Source organism: Rhyacophila brunnea, unplaced genomic scaffold (genome assembly GCF_057557595.1).
Source record: "Rhyacophila brunnea isolate RB1 unplaced genomic scaffold, BYU_Rbru_1.0 scaffold_12, whole genome shotgun sequence".
NCBI lineage: Eukaryota > Metazoa > Arthropoda > Insecta > Trichoptera > Rhyacophilidae > Rhyacophila > Rhyacophila brunnea.
In genome coordinates this window covers 24732742-24755388 of record NW_028232774.1, presented here as the reverse complement: position 1 = coordinate 24755388, position 22647 = coordinate 24732742, and the positions used below count along the sequence as shown (strand labels likewise).

At 35.1% G+C, this 22647-nt stretch overlaps 1 protein-coding gene across 1 annotated transcript; it reads right to left on the bottom strand.

Annotated features, from left to right (window-relative positions):
- Positions 1-21549: 21549 nt before the first annotated feature.
- On the bottom strand, positions 21550-22422 carry LOC147077970 (uncharacterized). The gene has a single exon (XM_085940099.1). The coding sequence runs from the start codon at positions 22420-22422 to the stop codon at positions 21550-21552; it is 873 nt and encodes a 290-aa protein (XP_085796225.1).
- Between the last annotated feature and the right edge of the window lie 225 nt (positions 22423-22647).

Here is a 22647-nt window from a genome sequence, read left to right as displayed (position 1 = left end):
CGCCAAAAGTATCAGGCAAACATAACGATAGCAAAGGTCATCGATTTGCCAAAATACCGTTGACTCCGCCCGTGCCTGGCCCCGTCGATTTGCCGCCTAGGCGAGAGAAAAATCCCCCCGTAATCCGGTGATATTTAATCGAACCAATATAATCCAGATGGTCTTTGTCTTTTATCCTTTCTGTTTTCTGATTTCTTAAGGGGGGACATGCTCGTCGAAGGTCAAAATTGAGTTTTTATTGTATATTCAAACCATGATCCTGGACACTCCTTAAACGTTGTAGATGATCTATTTATATACTTTTGAAGCGTTATTATCCTTTATAGTTATTTTAAACATTTGATGACTGCATGAAGTATTTTTGTTACATAAAATAGTATTCTTTTAAACCTCTCGCTCTAATGTTTTAGAATATAGTCATATTTCGGTACATAACTGTGCAGTGGTGTTAAGATTTTTTACATTTATTAACTTTTAAACGAATTTATAAAACCATTAGCATAATTTATTACGAGATAATTTTTGTAAAATATTCACGATAAAAAATTATATTGATAATCTCTGTGATCCCAAATTTGACAAGAATTAGGCATTTTATTATTCAAAAAATCGGCAAGATTAACACATTTCAAGATGATTCTAAAGATATTTTTTATAAGCTATGTCTTTGATCATTCAAGTGTGATAAACATCTTATGAATAATGATTGCTTTATAATAATTATTGACCTAAGAATAAGGTAGTGTTTTTTTGAAATACGCCATTTCTTTTGTCATTCCCCAGTGGTTAAGCTACAACATACGGCCGTAGCCATAAATTGACAAACTATAATTGAAGTAAAGAGTAAAATGATATTGACGCGCGTGTTTGAACATGTACCGTTTAAAAAAAAATTAAAAAAAAATCGGTTAGGTACATGTTCAAACACGCGCGTTAACATAATTTTACTCCCTACTTTATTTATAGTTTGTCATTTTATGGCTACGGCCGTATGTTGTAGCTTAACCACTTGGGAATGACAAAAGAAATGGCGTATTTCAAAAAAACACTACCTTATTCTTAGGTCAATAATTATTATAAAGCAATCATTATTCATAAGATTTTTATCACACTTGAATGGTCAAAGACATAGCTTATAATAAATATCTTTAGAATCATCTTCAAATGTGTTAATCTTGCCGATTTTTTGAATAATAAAATGCCTAATTCTTGTCAAATTTGGGATCACAGAGATTATCAAAATAATTTTTTATCGTGAATATTTTACAAAAATTATCTTGTAATAAATTATACTAATGGTTTTATAAATGCGTTTAAAAATTAATAAATGTAAAAAATCTTAACACCACTGCACAGTTCTGTACCGAAATATGACTATATTCTAAAACATTAGAGCGAGAGGTTTAAAAGAATACTATTTTATGTAACAAAAATACTTCATGCAGTCATCAAATGTTTAAAATAACTATAAAGGATAATAATGCTTCAAAATTATATAAATATATTATCTACAACGTTTAAGGAGTGTCCAGGATAATGGTTTGAAAATACAATAAAAACTCAATTTTGACCTTCGACGAGCATGTCCCCCCTTAATACTTGACTATAACTGACTTGTTGCTCTGAAATCGTTCACCAATAAAATGAGACGTTTCGCGAATAGACATAGTGATTGATGTCTATATTTTATTGTAATCTAATATTTATCGATCGATTTGAAAGTAATTAACAAAGTAATTAATTGAATCGACATTATTTATTAATACTATCTATAACCATGAAGCAGGTGTTAGCCGACTCGTGTCCGTTAAATTATTGTACATACAGTTCGCTCGTGAAGCATTTGACCGAATGGTAATTATCGCGTGCAATTATTGGTATTGCAGTATGATTATGAATCCATCATTAATACCTACCATTCGCTGCTATTGTATAACTATAGTGTTTGAATATGAACTGGTTTCGCCGACATTATGTTGTCTGGCGTATCATATAGAACAAGGTTTATACAGATCGCTAATAATAACGTAGTTGCTAGGGGAAAAAATGCAAGAACGGTATCTGCGCCGCGAGATTTTTTTTTTTTTATTAAGCTCCGAAGTCTCAATTGAGTCTTATTTAGCTTTACTTTTTAACATACACTATTATTACATATTATTACAATAATTACTCATACAGTTATTACAATATAAATTTGCAGGAGAGGAAAAAAAAAGAAAAAGAACAAAAACAGTTTAAACTTGTAGGCCACACTCACTCTGAAATATTTGGACACACTGGAACGCCTTGATATTCGACCGAGCTAAAAATATCGTAAGATCCAGTGGCAATTGGTACTTTTGTTTACTTAAATCTGAGAACATTGCCAAACAACGTGGTTAACATCTTCAGTCTCACTTCCGCACCGGCACACAGGGTCATTTATTATACCCATGCGAGCCAGGGATGAGGCAAGATTATAATGGTCCGCTCTACAGCGATTGATTGTGACGATTGTTTCCCTATTTAGCATGTTATTGGTATACCATGGTTTGGTTTCAGAATTGTAATAACTTTGAAAGTACTTTTTCCCTTTGTTAGACCTTGTTCTTTTAATAAATTATCTGTTTCAGTTTTGGCTATTTTCTTGAATGTTTCAAAAAAGTCTGTATACGGTATGGGGAGTTTATCAATGCTCCTCTCAAGAGTTGCTGTTTTTGCAAGGCTATCTGCGTTCTCGTTCCCCAGCATTCCAATGTGTGAAGGAATCCAGTAGAATGTAATTGTGCTGTTATTTGAAGTTTTTACCGTTAGATCTAGTCATTTCTATATATTTTTAATATACGCGTTTCCTGATTTTTTCATGTTATGTATTAACAAAATAAAGACATATTTTGTATTATTATTGATAATGGGTTCACATTATTACGGTCAAATAATACAGGAGACAAAAATAAGGGAAGTGGGCTACTTTTTAACTAGATATAGCTGTAAGAAAGTACACTTCTCGAGTGTGAAGAAATATAGGATAAACTCAAACACGTGTTAAAGAATATGTTATTTTCAATAGTAACGTCAAAGGAATACAAAAACATTAATCTTTTCTGCGCATAATATAATATGTTCGTTTAATCGTAAGGGGTATTTTGAGATACGGTAACATTTTTTTCACGGCGGATATTTCAATTTTGAAATATATTACTTTACAAATTTGAAATATTTTCACTGAATATTGTAAGGTTTTAGATTTTTAAAATAAAACGCCATATTATTACAATCATTTGCATTACGCACTGAAAAAATTGTTCGTAATTAAATTATAATATATATCAATATACTTTTTAAATTAAATACTAGGTATTATACTTTACCACATCGAGAGTAGTACCAAGCATTTAATATAGTATGCGATTATAATTAGGTAAGTATATTAAAATCCACCACAATGTAGTTAGAACACCATGCTCGTTGCAAGGCCTAGCGAGGCAGATGGTTATTGCCAGCTGGCTCTACTACTAGTATTAAACGGTTATTTAAATCAGAAATTCGAATATCAAAAAATGGACTCATTTTGATCTCGAGCTTTCAATTTATAATTACGCAGAGCATACTAAATATCATAGAGGCCCCCTTTTAATAAGGGCAATTTTATTAATAATGACCTGAAATTTTCATAATCCCCCCTTTTAATTTAATTTAATTGAGAACCAATAATTACGCAATCACGTAGAAAATATTACGGACGGCTTCAGTGGAATAAAGAAAGCGAAAATCCGGATTTCGTTTGCCGTTGTGCTTTTTGAAATTTCGAGTTCCGGCTTAATTTATTAACATTAAAAAAAAAGCGTAATTATCAAGAGCTTGGAAAGAATATTAATTTCATACACTATTTGAATAATGGGCAGGAAATATGTACAGTGTGAACAAATAAATCTACATTGTGGTATACATATTACTATAAAGAAATATTTTTTTCTGATTAAAATTAATGAAATAAAGATAATTAAAATGTTGTTCTCACTCCCATAAAAAAACAATTCGTTACGGAAATAAACTAATAATATAATTTAAATTCTAGATCCTCATAACATAAAATACCCTCAATTTTATTATTACTAACTTAAATATGAAACGTTATACTATCATATTGTTTCTCAGTATGGCTACCAAATTTAAACACAACATAGTTAACTATATTTTCTACTAAATGACCAAACTACAAAAATACCACTAACTTTATATTTAACACAAGAACAATAAATTTCAGCAACACATTCTCGCAACTTTTTAATGAATGTAGTCATTAAAATTAATATTTACAGGCGACGTTTACAAAAAAATATTTAATTCAGCCGTAAAAATGTTTTTTTTCTTTAACGCATATTGCGGAGATATAAGCGTGCCGAATGCTTTATCACTCGCACTTACGGTTCGATTTTATTCAGGCCTTGTATGTAACAGTATTAACAATAATTTTTATTCTACATAAAATAGATTAATTAAAAGACTAAACAGAAAAAATATATGTAAGTACTCTATCTTTATAAAATAACGTCCGTCTATGCTCGTCCTCAGGTAAAGTCGAATACTTATATCAATATCCAAAGAAGCATGGTTACAGTTATTGCCCTCCCAATTGAGTTATAATGGAACAAACATAAAGACAGGTGAACAAAATTTAAACAAATATTCTGTGTATGCTCGTAAAATCATGGAAATAGTCAAACCGCAGATAATATTTCGAAATCACAGACAGAAAATTCAATTTTATTATGACAATAGATGTATCGAGTAATCTTGCAAGCTAGTAAACATGTTTATTGCTGAAAAAACATAACAGCAAAACAATTGATATTCCATTGCTTATGGCTGATTCCTAAAGTCGATTGTCTGTGGAAAGTAACTCTCAAGGAATACCCTGTAATTGAAATGGAGTTTATCTAGAAACGCGTTCTGAATAAAATATTTTTCCTTTGTTCCACTTGTATGAAAATACCAGAGGAATTGATTTTATCTACTTGTTAAATAGCTGAGCCGGGTATTAGGCAAACATAAATACATCTCGATATATAGTTGAGTAAATAAAACAACAAATACAGCTGTATAGAATATTTCGTAATGAAATAAAAATTAGTATTAGTATTTTTGGGTTGGTAAACAGTACCCGAATGATTGTTAATGAACGTGGAACATTTTTATTCCAGGAAGGTAACTGTATCAACATTAAATAAACGTAATAAATTATTTCAACGAAATCTGGGTTATAGATGTATTTTACTAGATCAGTAGTATTTAAAATGTACATTATTATGGGGGTAGTCTAATCTACGATCACAATGATATATTTATATACTCCTGGAGACGTTTTTATTCGGTGGTAACAAAATATAAACTGCTCTTCCCTTATTGGTACGAAGACAAATTGTCTTTTATATTTATCTGTATCTCAAAATCTCACAATAGTCCTATATTTAGAGATCCATACTTTATTTTTGTTGAAATGTCTAATTTTAATAAAAGCTCTAAAAAAGCTCCCAAATGTAGGAATTCCGACAGAATTATTTTTTAAACTGGCTGCTCATTGCAAAGGGCACCATAAAACGAAAACCTATGAAAACTGTGGGTTTATTTAGCCTTAATTTTATTTATTTATTCAAAATAGTGCCTCCTTAACAAGTTATGACTCTTTATAGGGAACAAATTAAAAGCGCTGTCTGTAAAAACATTCAACATCGTTAATGAATAAAGAGATTAATAATAGTATATATCGTATGCTTTGGGTCCATAATTGTATTTATGATATTGCTTGATTGTTCATGTAAATAATTTTGGTGTAAGATATGGCTAGGGACAGTTAAAAGAAGTGATTACAAATATATAGTAAAGAAACATGCAAATAATGCTTAAAATATAGCAACTCGAGAATATGTGACAGTAGGGCTTTAGGACAGCAAAACGAATTTTTCCAGAACCGGTCACTTTGTATAACGCGCGAATCGGGTCACCTGTGCGGCAGGTGCGTCGCTCGATTTTCCTATGCTCTAGTAAAAAAAAAACATTATTTTATAAATTACAAAGCGGTTTTATCTCAGTGTGGAAGTAAAAAATAATACCACACGTGAATTTGTGATGCGTTCCTAATTCGCTTCAATAATATTTTATTCGGCTTCTTTTTATGTATTTATGTTTTATATTTATAATATGAAGTTTTTATAATAATTATATAATCATATACCATATAATAATATACCACGCTAAAAAGACGTAATTACATCGCCATCGATTGTTGTAATACAAAACATTAATATTATCATGATGACTCTCCCCTAGTTATAGTCCAAGCTAGGGATTGCAATACCGGTATTTCAAAACCGGTATTTTAGTATTTATCATTACCGAAATACCGGTTTTAAAAATACAAAATACCGGAATTTTCGGTATTAAGAAAGCACACTGGTTTACGTTTTTGAAAATGAATTATAAGTTTTGTGCTGCTAAAATGCAAATATATTGAGTGAATCCAACAGAGGTGAAAAAATAATAAAAACAAATTTCATCAAATATATTTATATAAGTAATTGACGCGATGAATTATCATAATATTATTTCTAAATATAAAACATCCGTGACAGAAATTTTTAATTATTTTATAATTATTGATGACTGTACAAGCGTTGAACTTAAGAAACTTTTCCTGCAGCCGGACTTATTTGCACTTGATGAACTTCTGAGGGCTTTAGTTAAAATTATCAATATCTTCAAATTATTTGTAAAAAAATCATTAGTTCTACAATTATGATAAATATATTTTTTTAAATGTCAACATAATAAATGTAGATAATATGCAGATTTTTGCTATAAAATAATATTTTAAAGAGATTGTAATAGCTATATTTATTAATAAGCACCTACTTATGTTTTTTAATGTTCAATAAATACCGGTAGTCAATAAGAAATACCGAAAAACCGGTATTGACATTTTCATTCGGTATTGCAATCCCTAGTCCATGCCCTTTGTAGTAATCAATTATTCAACTCTATTTGATACTGAAATATTTTCTATATAACGATTTGTAAAAGATAAAAGTAGGCCAAACAGACATAATGAATATTAGGTACCTTTTATTGCGATCTTTTGCGACTAATCACTTAATTTCTTTGTATAAAATACCTTTCATTGTCCATTTAAAAATACTATCCATAAATTTCAATCACATAACTTTCCTTTGTGATAAAATACAATACAAATCATCGATTTTATTGTGAGAATGTATCAGGCGCACATGCGATCTTCCATGTTTATGGCAAAATGTGAATTATCGCTTGTGAATGATACGTTTTCATATTGGTTCGTATATCTATTCTACCTATTTTATAGTGCAAAGGCTGTAAACGTAAAGCATAGCTTCAAGGACATTAAGTCAGCCTTTGTAAACCCTTTTCAATTTAAATCCGCTATTTTTATTATGTATAAAAATTTCGTTTTCTACAGTTTTATCATTTTATTTTAACTATTTTGTTTGCCAGTGAATCGTGTTTTACAAATAACAGACGCATACATTATGTATCATATAAATACGAAACTGACAGTAAATCATTACATGGCACTGTTGATATCAAAGTTGGTTACATTCTTTGTTGTAAACTAAGTACTTTTCGTTTGTTAGTAAAATAGTATTGAATTGGAAGTTGATCGCAAAATCAATTATATTCATCAGCCAGTTTATATTTTTTCAGTAACTTTAAGCATGGTTTTATATTAACTTTAATGAATTTTAGGTAATTTTATTTGTAAAAAAAAATGTTATATTCAGTTCTAAATATGATTGGCTGTTTTTTGCGATTATCTCACAACGGCGGAATATAGAGGTGACTAGGGATTGTATTATCGGTATTTTGAAACCGGTTATTTTTCAATACCGAAAAATAGGTTTTAATCAGACAATACCAATATGATGCGTCCAAATTACAGGAGTTTGGCCTGGCAGGACATGGGTCGGGTTGCTCATGTGGACACGACCAGCAGGACGCAGAGCACGTACTGTGGGACTGTCCACTTATGGGCCTCGAACGAGCGGAGTTGTTTGCCCGGGTCCGACCCCAATAGGACACGCGGATATGGTGGCAACCGAGGCCAATTTTGAGGCCTTTACTAAATTCACCAGAGCGTACGGAGAGCGGGAGAACCCCGACTCCCCTTGCGACTAAATAAAAACCATTTACTTTTGCACTTCGGTGCAAGGTTGCATCACCAGTTCCGTGCGGCTCCGCTCGGGACAAAAATGAGGGCTTAAATTCTTTTGACTGGCACACTTAAGGGTTATGATAGACGGTCGCGCATTGACGTGACTGCATATACATAACGGGAGCGGAGGAGGGAATCTTTTCCAAAACAATACCAATATGAAAGTGGAAAAAATGTATTCATTAACATAAAAGGCTTAAAACAGGACTATATATTTTTTGTCGGATTTCGCGATACCTAATTTACTTCCGTGGCTCTTCATCGTCTTTGATGACCAGCAATGTTATGTACTACAAAATATTAATTATTATATATATATATTTATTGGTAGATACTTCTGTCTTTCCATATATGATACGAATATCGGATTTAATAGGAAATATCACAATATCGGTATTGATATTTTCATTCGATATTGCAATCCTTCGTAGTGACCTACATTGCAATCAATGTCTTCATAATATAACATAAATAAAAGTGAATAAGAATTTTCTACCCCTAATAACTTAATAACAACATATATAATTCATTTGGAGCTCGAAAAAACTATCAAAGTTTCTCTGACACAAAAAATCCAGATATCAATAATAATAAATGTAACATCATAATGAAATTAAGATGTTTTCAGTACTTCAGTACTTTAATAATTTTTACTTAGTTTGTATATTATTTAGTATTCTCATCACGATATGTGTAGCTTTGAAATTAAGTATTTTATTAATTCTCAGCTTTGAGACATGGCTATTTTTCATTTTAAGAATTCAAATACAAGGGCTCAAAAACGAATTCAAAGGCAGTTATTAGAACATTACCAAGCTAAAAGCATGATCATTTAGATCCGCAGAAGAGATAAATAATTTTGGGTTCCCTGATTAGTTAAAATAGGCCATTGATCATCAGAGACTTGTAATTAGATGTAGATTATGTAATTTTATTTTCAACAAATAAAATTATTGTGACACCCATTACCAAGCCAAGCTTTGTAACTATGGCCTATTTTTGTCTGCTTTAAAATCTAGATGGTGGAGTAATACCCTATAAATATCCAAGAAATATACAGGCAAGTCAGAATCCATTATATGGAGTCAAAATTAAGTTTTCTATAAGCTTGTTTTAGAGCATATCCAGAAATTTTTTTTCTCTTTTTCAATGTATTTAACTTTTTTTCCTTTTGACAATTTCTCAAACGAAACATGCTCGTCTTTCATTCTCTTAAAGCTCACTTCTACTCTTAAAGTATTTTACTTTACTCTCACGTAGTAATGTTTCCAATCCTGATATCCTGGAAAAATTTAATTCATATTAATTAAATGCTTTTTGGATGAATACTGTTTCCGGGTTCGTTTCAGGTTTATCAGGCAACAATATCGAAAGCTGTGCGATTGGTTCAATGCGTTTACTAGACACGTAGACATTATTTATGATGCGTTATGTACTTTGTCTGTCTATGTTTATCGTTTTTTTTCTGGAATTATTTTTGCCTATAAAATTTTCATTCATTATTTATTTAACATAATATATAATTTAGAAAAACACTTTCTGAGAGAGTATATTATAACCAATAGAAAAAATCTTGTTTTTTTAAAAGTAAGCCACCCCGGCCGGGAATCGAACCCTGCATCTCCCGGGTTAACGCCCCATCCGTCGCATTTAACCAATATGCTACGGCGTGACATACTAATTGCGACAAATTTTAACTATTGGTCAATTTTAATACCTACTCATCAGCGCTCTTCCAAATCAAGCTACTTTGGCAATCGATTTTTGTTTCTTAAATCAAAGTAGGTAACTGTTTACTATTACTTCGATTACTAACCGACGTCATGGAATTTCTCCAATATTTTTTAGATGTAACTACTTGCACTTACTAATAATTTATAATTAACTATTTCTTTTATTCAACGAATAATTCACAAGATTTAAGAATATATCATTCTGATTATTGAACATATATAATTTAGAAAAACACTTTCTGAGAGTTTATTTGTTGGCTTGTTTTTCCACTATCTTGATTTACCTGTCCTTTTTATTGTAACTGTCATGTTCTGATCATCTTGGATTAACACAATCACTGCTGACATTTTAATTACCTTTAATTACCACATTTAAATAATTTCAATAACACGTTAATTATATATAATGGCTATGTACTCCAAACGCGCCAGTCGCGGTGTTAGCACGAGTTAATGAAGATATTATGTTCTTTTTAAATAAATACATATTTATAATTATATGGTTTAACTATTCATAGTAAAATGAATCATTAATTAATGTTCATTAAATAATTTGAAAATAGCGTATTGCGTCCTAACGGTTGTCATGCGCTGCCTAAAAGCACAATATCATCCTTTTCACGTGTGTTCTGTTTGCCTGATAACATAATGTCGTCATTAAAGCGACATTACCCTGCCGAGACAATTAAATGAGATAGATTATCATTAATGCGCGTACATTAAACACGGCGACAGTTGAGAAATATACCTTTTGAACGGGGCAAACATCTGTTCTCCTGTTACACGTATTCCTTAACAGATGTTCAGAAACCAATAAAACATCACTTAAATGACATCATCGTTAACTATTAAGATATTAACGATTATTTCCCGATTAATGCGTTCGAAAGCTTCACTTTTATTGTTAATTTATACTAAAGCTGTTCATTACTTTTGTCGTGAAATAGTCCATAATCCTTTTGCTATGCAAATATTTGAACAATATGCGAGTACAACATGCACAACAACATTATAATCGTGGATGTATGCAGTTGTCCATATCAAATTCATGTCTACATAAAACACTTATTAATCTGAAATAAAAACCAGCCGAACACAAGGGAAAGAAACGGTTTGTAAGTAAATTAGAAATACAATTATAGTATACATATTATTTATATAAAATTCTGAATAATTAAAAAGTAGGTTAATAAGTAGGTGTGTCGTGATTATTCTGCGAAAAGTGACTAAGTCATTTTTAACGAATATCGATAGTGTAAGGTTCTTAGTTTCAAACTAGGGAATTTGTATGATCAAAAGGGTCAGAGCTAATCAGACTAAACCTTTGTTTGTATGACTACGTTGTTTTTCCACCACCACCCGTCATGTATGTACAGCCGTGGATATACACGGTCGCCTTCCATGATGCTATAAACGTATCTGAAATAAGTCATTTTAAGTGCTCATTCCGTCCCGAAACGAAGCCACACGGGACTGATGCTACAATCATACACTGTCATGCTTAAAGAAGAAAGTTAGGAAGAAACGACTGTGAGAGATATCAATTACGGAGTTAACGTAGAGTTAAATCCTAATCCAGTCAATAGGCCGTGCCATCTATGGGTCTCTTTTCGAGATCACGCTGCTACCTACAATATTCATTTTTTGACATAATTAAAGCTTTCACATGAATCCATTATTATAAAGGAATGTCTAACAATCGATTTTTGTAAAAACTCTACCAAAATATCTCTACACTGTGGAAATTTATATGCTTCATCTTGAGCTTTTACTTTGTTAAATATGCATTTTTGACGCATTAATAATTTTTATCTTCACGAAAGATTGTGACCCAGATTATTTGACCGCCGGGAAGCCTTCTCACGGCCTTGCTACACCCCTTCCAACATTTAAGGATGTGTCAGTAGATACACCATGGCATTTTTGATTTGATCTGTCCGGAGAGAGCTATTCCTAGTCCTCTCGGAGCCTTACCAAATACCACAAGTTTTTTCAGTTTCTCATCCTTCCTGTGGAGTGCGGGATATATTACCATGTAATTGAAGACGGTCTTTAGTGATGGAATCATTTGTATATTTTATAATCCATTTCGGTGTAGAGAAACTAAGAAGAGTCTGGTACTTATATTAAATTAAATCTGACAAAATGAAAATCTATAATAATTAAACCAATAAAAGTCAGTATTGCATATTTTATTTTACCATGTTTAACGTAAAATAACTATTTTAATCTACCTATTTTTTGGTTAAAATTCTCTTATTAAAATGTTATACAACTTTATTTCTAATAAACTGTTTATTTGATTCAATGAATAATTATTCACAATATTAATTAATTGTGGATGCAACATTCCTTATATTTAACAATTTAACAAACATAATTTCAAACGTCAATTTTATAAGCATTTCATTTAAAAATTACTGGTTAATTTCATCGTCAGGACGTCCGTAGCTTAATTGGTAAGGCAGATTGTCGCGAATTCAGTGGTTTCTGATTGAAGTCCCATTGGGCGTCATATTTCTTTAAAAAAGATTCTTCTAGTACGCATCGTCACCTCAATACTACAACTAGATAACTTGATTTTTGCTGTTTTTAAGATAGTTACCTATTGAATATGTTTCAAACATTTCCTTCTCTACAAAATGATAAAACTAGATAAGTCAGAAGTTAATGAGATCTGTATTAATTTTGTGTTTGAAAATATTAGGTAACTTTAAAACCATAAATGCATTAAATAAATAAAATAATATATCAATATTTTTTCATACAATCGAACATTAATTAATTAATAATTGTTCCCAATTAAACAAACAGAAATTTAAATTTTTATTTAAATAATAATTATAGCCTAGATTTATGTTAATCAAGTAATGTTTAAAATTCATTTTTCCAACAATGACTAAAAATCAGAGTTATCTAGTTATTGTATTGAGGTGACGATATATTATACAAACTCAGGATGCAATGTAATATTATATCAATTGTTAATTAACTATTTTTTTATTCAATGAATAATTCACAAGATTTAAGAATGTAACATTCTAATTATTGAACATACATAATTTTGAAAACACACTGAGAAAATATAATATTATAAACCAATAGAAAATTTATTTTTGAAAAAAGTAAGATACCCCGCAGGATTCGAACCCGCTGATCCGTGACGTCGGTTAGTAATTAAAGTAATACCTACTTTGGTTTAAAATACAAAAGGGGATCGCCAATAGAAGCTCAAAGCTTGGAAAGCGCTTCAGTGAGTATTAAAATCCATTAGTTAAAATTTGTCACAATTAAGTATGACTCCTTTATCATAGTGGTATATGTGCGTGGGCGCGATACCCGAGAGATGCAGGTTTGATTCCTGCGGGGTATCTTACTTTTTTCAAAAAGATTTTTTCTATTGGTTATAATAATATATTTTCTCAGAAGTGTTTTCAAAATTATATCTGTTCAATAATCAGTTGTGGTAAATTTTACTTAATATAATTAAATATCCAATCAAAATTATCCTAATATATGACGGCAGAATCCGAACCTGATCAACTCATCCATGTATATCGTAAATTCTCGTTTTCGCCGACTCCATTCAGGCAGATCAAATTCGAAAAGCAAACAGAGAGGAATTTAGTTTTTAATCTGCAAAGTTTGCCAAAGAGATTTCTATCTTCGCCGTCTTGTTGACTGCTGTTAATAAAGTTATTTGTTTTAAGCTATCCATAAGCTATAAGCTATAGTGGGTTGATGCTAAAGCCACGTCGGGTTGTTGAATTTCGATAACCTTCGAATCTTATTTTACCTGGCATAACGAACTAAAATCAAACTAAAATAATACTATTATGAATAATGTAAGTTGTTTTAAATTGATGATATTTGAGAGGTATATTAACTCGCTGTTAGTTGATTATTAAATAAATATTTTAGTAAGTACTACATTATCTTGTTTACTAAGTGGAAGATAATATTATATTTGTTTTCACTTTAAATTCTAAGCTTCCTATTTTAGACATTTTTTTGATAATTTACATTTAAGCATAATTAAAGCATTAAGCACCCATGATGACTGCGTGAATTAACCGCCAGTCTATAGTGTCGAGGGTCCCAGGTTTGAATCCTGAGTCTGGCAAGTTCACATATTGTTTATCAATTTGTGCATGAGTCAGAGTATGGTCCTAATAGGTTGAGCAAGTGGCTGACATCCATTTCTCGTAAAAATAAAATTTGTTAATACAAACCTCCACTCTGTGTAAGCCTATGTGATCCTATCAGGATTGGACATGGTCAAAAGAAGAAAATAATACCTTTCCGTTAGAAAATTTAGCTCACTGGTTGGAAACAAAATGGATTAATTAACATACTTAAAAGGTTTAACAGAACTGTATTTTTTTGTCGGGTTCGCGATGTCTAGTTTACTTCCGTTGTCTTTGAACGTCACGTCCTTGATGACCATCAATGACACGTGCAGATTTACTAATTATATTTATTTCTCGTAAAAATAAAATCTGTTAATACAAACCTCCACTCGGTGTTGGCCCATATGATCCTAATAGGATTGGACATGGTCAAAAGAAAAAAAAGTTAATAAATACGTGTCCAAAAACATGAATTCTTTAAAAGACGCCATCTTATTATACAATTATTAGTACGTATTATTAATTAAACAACCCACGGTGGTCGCGCGGCTTGAGCGTTGGACTATCACGCCGTGGGTCTCAGGTTCGAATCCTGGGTGTGGCAAGTACACATATTGTCTTTCAATTTGTGTGTGAGTCCGGGTATGAACCTAATAGGTTGAGCAAGTGGCTGACATCCGCTTCTCGTAAAAAAAACAAAATCTGTTAATACAAACCTCTACTCTGTGGAGGCCCATATGATCCTATCAGGATCGGACATGGTCGAAAAAAAAAATTATTAATTACCTACCACTTTACTCGTCGAAAAAATAATGAATTGTGTACCGTTATGGTATATTTCCTTTTAATAATTCGTCAAACGATTACTTTCTGACTGCCTTTCTATAAGGCATGTTCACTTTTCACTCTCTTGGAATCTCGTAGGTTACTACTTCTGCTCTTGAAACAATTTTGCCTGCTATCACGAGGGATGGTTCCCAATCCTGACATCCTAAAGAATTTAAATTTATATGACCTATTCTGGGTCACAACTGTTTCCTCGAGTCAAGCCTATCAGGCACCATTTATGTGGGGTGTAAGACTAGTAAATGCGCTCCCTAAAGACATAGATATGTTCAATGATGTACTTTGCATTTTGTTTTTGAAACGTTATTTTATTGTTTAAAATTGTTTATGTCTTTATTATTTTTTCATCTTCTTCTCTCTTGCGAGAGTAATATTTGTTATAATGTGAATCCCATGTTGTGAACGTGCTGAATTTTGATTTGTTATGTCCATAATGTTTGTTATCTTAAATATATATAAGTATATATATATTATATACATACCTATAGGGAACACAGAATTAATGGGAACTGAAATACATAACGGACGTGGAGTAACAGGCAACTGATCTCGAGTGTGGAAGAATAAACATGTATCAAGAATACGTAATTCTAAGCTTATCGCATATCCTTCATACTGACTACTGCTCCCGGTTTATACACTGACGCTCATTCAATATTGGTATATTTGAAGATTGCAACACATACTATTACATGTCTATAATGTGTGTTTCATTTTCGTAGGACACTCACACATTCAAAACCCTGTTTCAAAATGTAGTGTATGCATTATATGTATTGATCTGTTCTGTGAATACTCGTATATATGAAATGATATTATGATATTACCAAGTATCATATTATTAGTTTACTTTACTTGTAGGACGAAAAATACAGATAAACCTACCTAGCGGGGAAAAAAACTTTTAAAAATCCAATTCAAAAAGCAAAACAAAAACAATACAAGGATAGTGCCAGTGAATGCCTAATAATTAATGACAGCCTGAAAAAAGAAAGGGAGAAGAAGGTTATATGCGGGAATGATGCCACAAAACTCGGACGACCTTTGTTATTGACCGCAAAACTCGGAAAGTTTTCGCGCCATAATGTTTGTGCCAGACTACATCTAAAAGTTTTGCGGTCCGTCTTCTGCGTTATGAAAAATATCCTTGCGCCCTTTTTTCCGCAATCAGTAAATTGTTATCGATTCCCCGAAACTTTCCTAATTCTTTTACACTTCGATTGCCACATAATATTTTTGATGTCCACAAAAGCGAGATGATCCTACAATATAATATTTATTGTCTCTGGTAATATTATTATTTAGGTACTGAAAATTTTTACGCACCAGCACACCGATGATTTCACATGAAATTTTCCACAGGAAAACGAAAATAAAATAAGTTTACCATATTATTAATTCCTTAAAAGTTTCAATAATACATAAATAATTTTAAAGTAAACAACTTCTCGAAAACTGCTATTTTTATATCCATAAAAGCAACTAGTTGTTTCATATTTAGTGACTAGTGATATCCCGCTTGAATATAGAAATAAAAAAGTTTGACAGTTATAAGTACAATGAATTTTAAAATTAATGATATATAATATCACTGTTCGATTTAGGTATTCGTTACTGCAAACGCACATCACCGCGCCAGTCCATCGTTTTTATCTGACAATTTTTTTCTTTCGACCATGTCCGATCCTAATAGGATCATATGGGCCTCCACAGAGTAGAGGTTTGTATTAACAGATTTTGTTTTTACGAGAAATGGATGTCAGCCACTTGCTCAATATATTAGGTCCATACCTTGACACATACAAATTGAAAAACAATTTGTGTACTTGCCAGCCTCAGGATTCGAACCTGGAACCCACGGCGTTATAGTCCAACGCTTAAGCCACCGTGGGTGTCAAACTTACCAACTCATTATTAGCTCCGACTTAAACATGCGTGACCGACAAAGGTTGGATAAAGGCGCGCACCTCACTACTCTCACCTCACCTCATCACTCTAGCGCTGCTATCTGATCACTTAAATTTTATGGTTTCAAATGTATTATATATCTCTGATGTTTCATCTTAACTTCAGAATCTCTTAAGATATTACTATCAAATTCTAAGTTTCTTAATTAGTTCATAATAAAAACGCTGGAATACAAGGGACAAACAGAAGAAAATAGGTATGTAAGTAAATTAGCATTTTATTTGAATAGAATTATAAATGATTCAAAAGTGAGTAAGTAAGTAGATGTTCGTAAATTTCAATTCGTAGGTACATATCAAATTTATATTATTATTGAATCTAATATAATTTGAGCATTATTTATTGTGTGCATTTTTTTTATTTCAATGCTACTGTTGCCAGGGATGGTGTGATGAGGGGTAGGTGATGAATAGAATCAGAAGGTTTTGATGCGTATAAAAGTAATTCCCCAAATTTATTATCCCTTAACACAAATTACAAATTCAATTTACAGCTTGTACAATATAAAGTTTATAAACTAGATTTACGACGATAGTGTTTGTAATACAAATTATTTTAACGTTGAAGCAAGAAGCGTGTGATTAAGACGAACGAATTTAAGGTACTGATCTCTTGTTGGATTGCCACGTCTGTTTTTATATTGAAAGTAGACAGAGAAAATGCTATCCACAGCGTGGGTAAATTATTGTTTTTGTTCCCACACTGCGGATTGATTCCTGGGATTTTGTCTGCGAAATTTGATCAAGGTACAAACGTTATCAATCCAACAATGGATTTCACACGACACAATGACAGGAATGCACTGTTTACTCGTTCATTCCTGTGATGGACAACTGACACCCGGCACGTAAGCATTTCTTCAGCCGGCGGAAGGTGATCATATGTCCGTTCGCACGGCAGTGTTTTGATGATTATTAAAATATTGAATTATTAAAATGTTGTAATTTTTAGGTTTTAACTGCTGTCTACACATTGCACTGTCTGCGGACTACTTCCACCCTCATACCCCCCTTCCAGCGATATGCGGTACGCAGATCGCGATGAAAGTAGGTAGAGGTGGTCGCTTGAAGGTCCAATCAGATCTGTCTCGGTGGATGCTGCGGTGGTCTGCATCCCGGGACGTCTGCTCTCATTTCCTTGATGACTCTTTTGGTGATGTGCTTTTTGCAATTTGTCCATAGCAGGTAGCTAGAAACTGCGGCAATGATGACGATAATCAAGGCAAGCGTTGCCCACGACAGTTGGCCTGTCGACGTGTCGTTGGCAATTGGTCTGCCCGACGCAGTCTGTGCGACGATGATCTCTTCCTTTGTCTGTTGTGCACCCATTTTCGTATGCTGGTGTCTCCTGGTGATGATGATTGTAAAATACTGAATCATCCAGTTGAGTTATCCGTATTTATCGTGAATAAATTGTTTATGCCTGCATTTTATGTATTGCGTACGCCACTGACCTACATTCTAGGTCGATGTGTGTCCTTGCATTTGCTAACGTAACTGTTTTGAAATCGGAAACTCCGCGTGCTGTTTTGAAACGCGACCCCGATTGCTTTGTTTGGCTCGTGCCTGATGTTGTTAACCGATATTTGCTCTACTGGCCTAGAGACGGTCTGGAAAATGCACACTTCTGCCATATCGGGTAACACGATCTCTCACGGTGTCAGGATTTTTCTCAGGCTGTTCCATTGTTTTATTTTCCTTGAGAATGTACGCTGGTTTTAAACGGTCGATAGAAACGGTGACGTTTTTTCCTCTCTTGCAAATGAAATACGTTCGCGTATTGCGCGTGATGACCTCATATGGTCCGGTAAATGGAGACCTTAGTGGAGTTTTGACTGTATCATCGCGTAAGAACACATGTGTCGATTTGTCAAGGTCTTTGAAAATGAAAACGCGTTTCTCGCCGTGTTGCTGGCTTTTCACAGGTTGCAGTTCTTGGAAATGTTTTTTTAGGATCGTGACGTAGTTGCTCGGGTCTTGGTTTGTGCTGGTTTGATGGCACAAAAATTCCCCTGGTAGGCGTAAGGGTTCGCCGTACACAAGCTCAGCTGCTGTCGTCTTTAAATCTTCTCTCCAAGCTGCTCTGATTCCCATTAACACTGTCGGCAATGTTTCGGTCCATCTCTCATTCTCGTGGCATTTTATAGCGGCTTTTAATTGACGATGCAGTCTTTCGACCATACCGTTTGCGGCCGGGTGATATGCTGTCGTGTGAATCCTCGCCGTACCAGTCAGACGATTTAATTGTCTGAAAAGGTTCGACTCAAATTGTTTGCCTTGATCTGTTGTCACTCTCAAGGGCGTTCCAAAACGGGCGATCCAACCATTGTAGAATGTACGGGCGATCGTTTTCGCTTCTTGGTCCTTAATCGGAAATGCTTCCGGCCACCGCGTAAATCTGTCAACGCAGGTGAGGCAATATCTGCAGCCTTCAGACATAGGAAGGATGACGATGTCGATGTGGACATGCTCAAATCGTCCTGAAGGTGCGAAGTTTCCGAGTGGTGCTGATATGTGACGTGTGATCTTGTTTTTCTGGCATTGAAGACAGTTGCGGGCCCAATTTCGACAATCCGTTTTAATCGACGGCCAAACAAATCGTTGTGTGACAAGTTTGACGGTCGCATTAATTCCGGGATGTGAAAGTCTGTGGATATGATTAAAAGCTGCTTGTCGGTGCGGTTTGGTAATGAAAGGTCTTGCGATAGGTGTTGACAAGTCACAGAATACTTTTATGTCTGTGTCGGGAATAAGTACTTGTTTCAACTGAAGTACCGATCCGTCACGTAAAAATGTACTCATTTCGTTGTCAGTTTCCTGGTCGGCTGCGAGGTTGGCATAATTCAGTGTGTCTTCAACGACTTCTATCCTAGACAAGGCATCAGCGACGATGTTGTCTTTTCCAGCGACGTGACGTATGTCGGTCGTGAATTGTCCGATGAAATCGAGGTGTCTGAATTGTCTTGGTGAGCACTTGTCCGATTTTTGTTGGAATGCGAACGTAATGGGCTTGTGGTCGGTAAATATGGTGAACGTGTGAGCTTCTATCATGTGTCGAAAATGTTTGACAGCTAGATAGATAGCTAAAAGCTCGCGGTCGTAAGCGCCATATTTTCTCTCCGCTGGACTTAGTTTCTTTGAAAAGAATGCCAGCGGTTCCCATTGATCGTCAACATATTGTTGAAGTGCTGCGCCAACAGAAGTATCGGATGCGTCACTAATTATCGCTAAGTGAGTCCCCTCACTTTTTGGATGTTTCAATAGCGTTGCTTCCGCCAAACTCTTCTTGCATTCCTCGAAGGCCTTGATTGCTTCTGGTGTCTAGATGATAGGTTCTTTCTTGGAAGTTTTTCCTTGCAGGAGTGAGTTCAGTGGAGCTTGCGTTTCTGCGGCCTTGGGGACGAATCTCCTATAGAAATTCAAAATTCCCAAGAACCGTCGTAGTCCTTTTTGAGTGTCTGGGCGGGTGTATTCGCGAATAGCGCTTACACGATCTGGAAGTGGTCGAGTTCCGGTGCTGGAAACCAGGTAGCCAAGGAATTTAACTTCCTCTACTCCGAAGTGGCACTTCGTGGAGTTGACTACCAGGCCGTACTCCTGTAAGCGTTTGAACAAAATTTCCAGGTGTTGAAGATGCTCTTGTTCTGTTGTGGAGGCTACCAGGATGTCGTCTATGTAGGCGTAGCAGAAGTCCAGACCCTGCAGAACCTCGTCAATAAAGCGCTGAAAAGTCTGGGCCGCATTCCTCAAGCCGAACGACATAAATGGAAACTCGAATAATCCAAAGGGTGTTGTGATGGCAGTCTTCGGAATGTCCTCTTCAGCCACTGGGCTTTGGTTGTGTGCTCTCACTAGGTCGATTGTGGAGAAAACTTTCCTATCACGCAATGTTTGTGTGAAGTCTTGGATATGACGCACGGGGTACCTGTCAGGTACGGTTCGAGCGTTTAATCCGCGGTAATCACCACATGGCCTCCATTGATCTTCAGATTTGGGCACCAGGTGGAGGGGTGACGCCCAAGAACTTTCAGATGGTCGTGCTATTCCAATTCTGGTCATGGTTTCGAATTCCTTTTTGGCGATGTGAAGTTTGTCGGGAGCTAGGCGTCTAGGACGTTGAGCTACAGAAGGTCCTTCGGTGGTTCGGATGTGATGTCTCGTGTTGTGGATGACTTCTCTACCAGCTCCATCTGGGCGCGTGAGATCCGGAAACTGCTGCAGTAATCCATGATAAAGGGATTTACCTGCGACAGTTTTGACAGTTGCTATCTCAGTGCTGCTGTGGCGTCCAGAGGTTGTAAGTTGAGTCGTCTGATCCAACAGTCTGCGATTCTTGACATCGACTAGTAATCCGAAATGGATTAGAAAGTCAACACCAATAATGGGTTTGGTGACATCTGCAATCACGAATTTCCAGGTGAATTCTCTTCGTAACCCCAAATTCAGCGTCATTGAGATACTGCCATACGTAGCAATGACAGATCCGTTTGCTGCTGAAAGTTTGTACTGTGATTTTGGTCGGCGCCCCTGTACTTTCGTGCGTGGGAAAACGCAAAGGTCCGCTCCGGTGTTGATAAGGAATTGTATTTTCGTGGCGTGGTCGGTGACGAAGAGGCGGCTGGAGGCAGGGCTGTAATCGCTGGCCGCGCTTAGCGACTGCCCGTGGCGTTTCCCTTGTTGAAGGTGCATGGTGTGACGCACTTCTCCGCATCTTGGCCGAATCTACGATGATACCAACACATGCCAGGTTTGCTGTGGCTTTGGTCTCGCGGTCGGGAATGGTTCCTCCTTTGGCTGGCCGATCGTGACTGGTGACGTGGCCTTGATGGTCGGTTTCCTCTTGTGAGCTCTTTGGAGAGCTCCTCTCGAAGAGTTGAGATTTCCTCCCGCAAGGTGATCACCAGCTTGCTGATGCCGCACAGGTCTTCCATCGTGGTTTCAGCAATGGATGCCTTTGATGTAGAATCCGCCATGGCGTCACCTAAGTCTGCAACCTTGTTGAGATCCGCGTCCTTCTGTGTCGCCAGTACCAACTGCATGGTATGTGGTAAGCGACCCATCCAAAGCGTGCGTAGGATGTCATCAGTAACGGCTGCTCCTGCGAGAGAACGTAGGTGGCGCAAGAACTGTGATGGTTTGCGATCACCAACTTCCTCGTGCTCCAGTAGTCGTCTGGTCTTCTGCTCCTGGGTAGAGCTCAGCCTTCTCGTCAGCTCCGTCCTGAAGTGCTCGTAGGCTCCTTCACGAGGTGGGTTAAGGATGATGTCTCGAACTTCTGAAGCGTAACGAGATTCCAAAGCTCCCAGGATGTATCCAAATTTGGTCGCGTCAGTCGTGACGCCAGCTGCTTCGAAGCTTCGCTCCACCATGCAGAACCACATTTCCGGGTCTTCTGGACAGAATGGTGGGATCCTCACTGCCACGCGGCTGATCTGAGGTGTGGTCTGCTGGGCTGGTGCTGGTGTTGTCGTTTCTTCTCCGGCATTGCTGCCATACCCGCTGGAGCACTGTCCATTGGGCATCTTGACAAGGCAAGTGAATTTAAGAAAATTAACGCGAGAAAACGGATGTTGAAAACTTCGCGGGAGAAAATAATTCTCTCACAAACACAGTAAAATGGTAATTAACAAAAAATTAAACGAAGTCTGTAAAATGAAAATGAATGAATTGAATTTTACTTTACGGGTCACCACTGTTGCCAGGGATGGTGTGATGAGGGGTAGGTGATGAATAGAATCAGAAGGTTT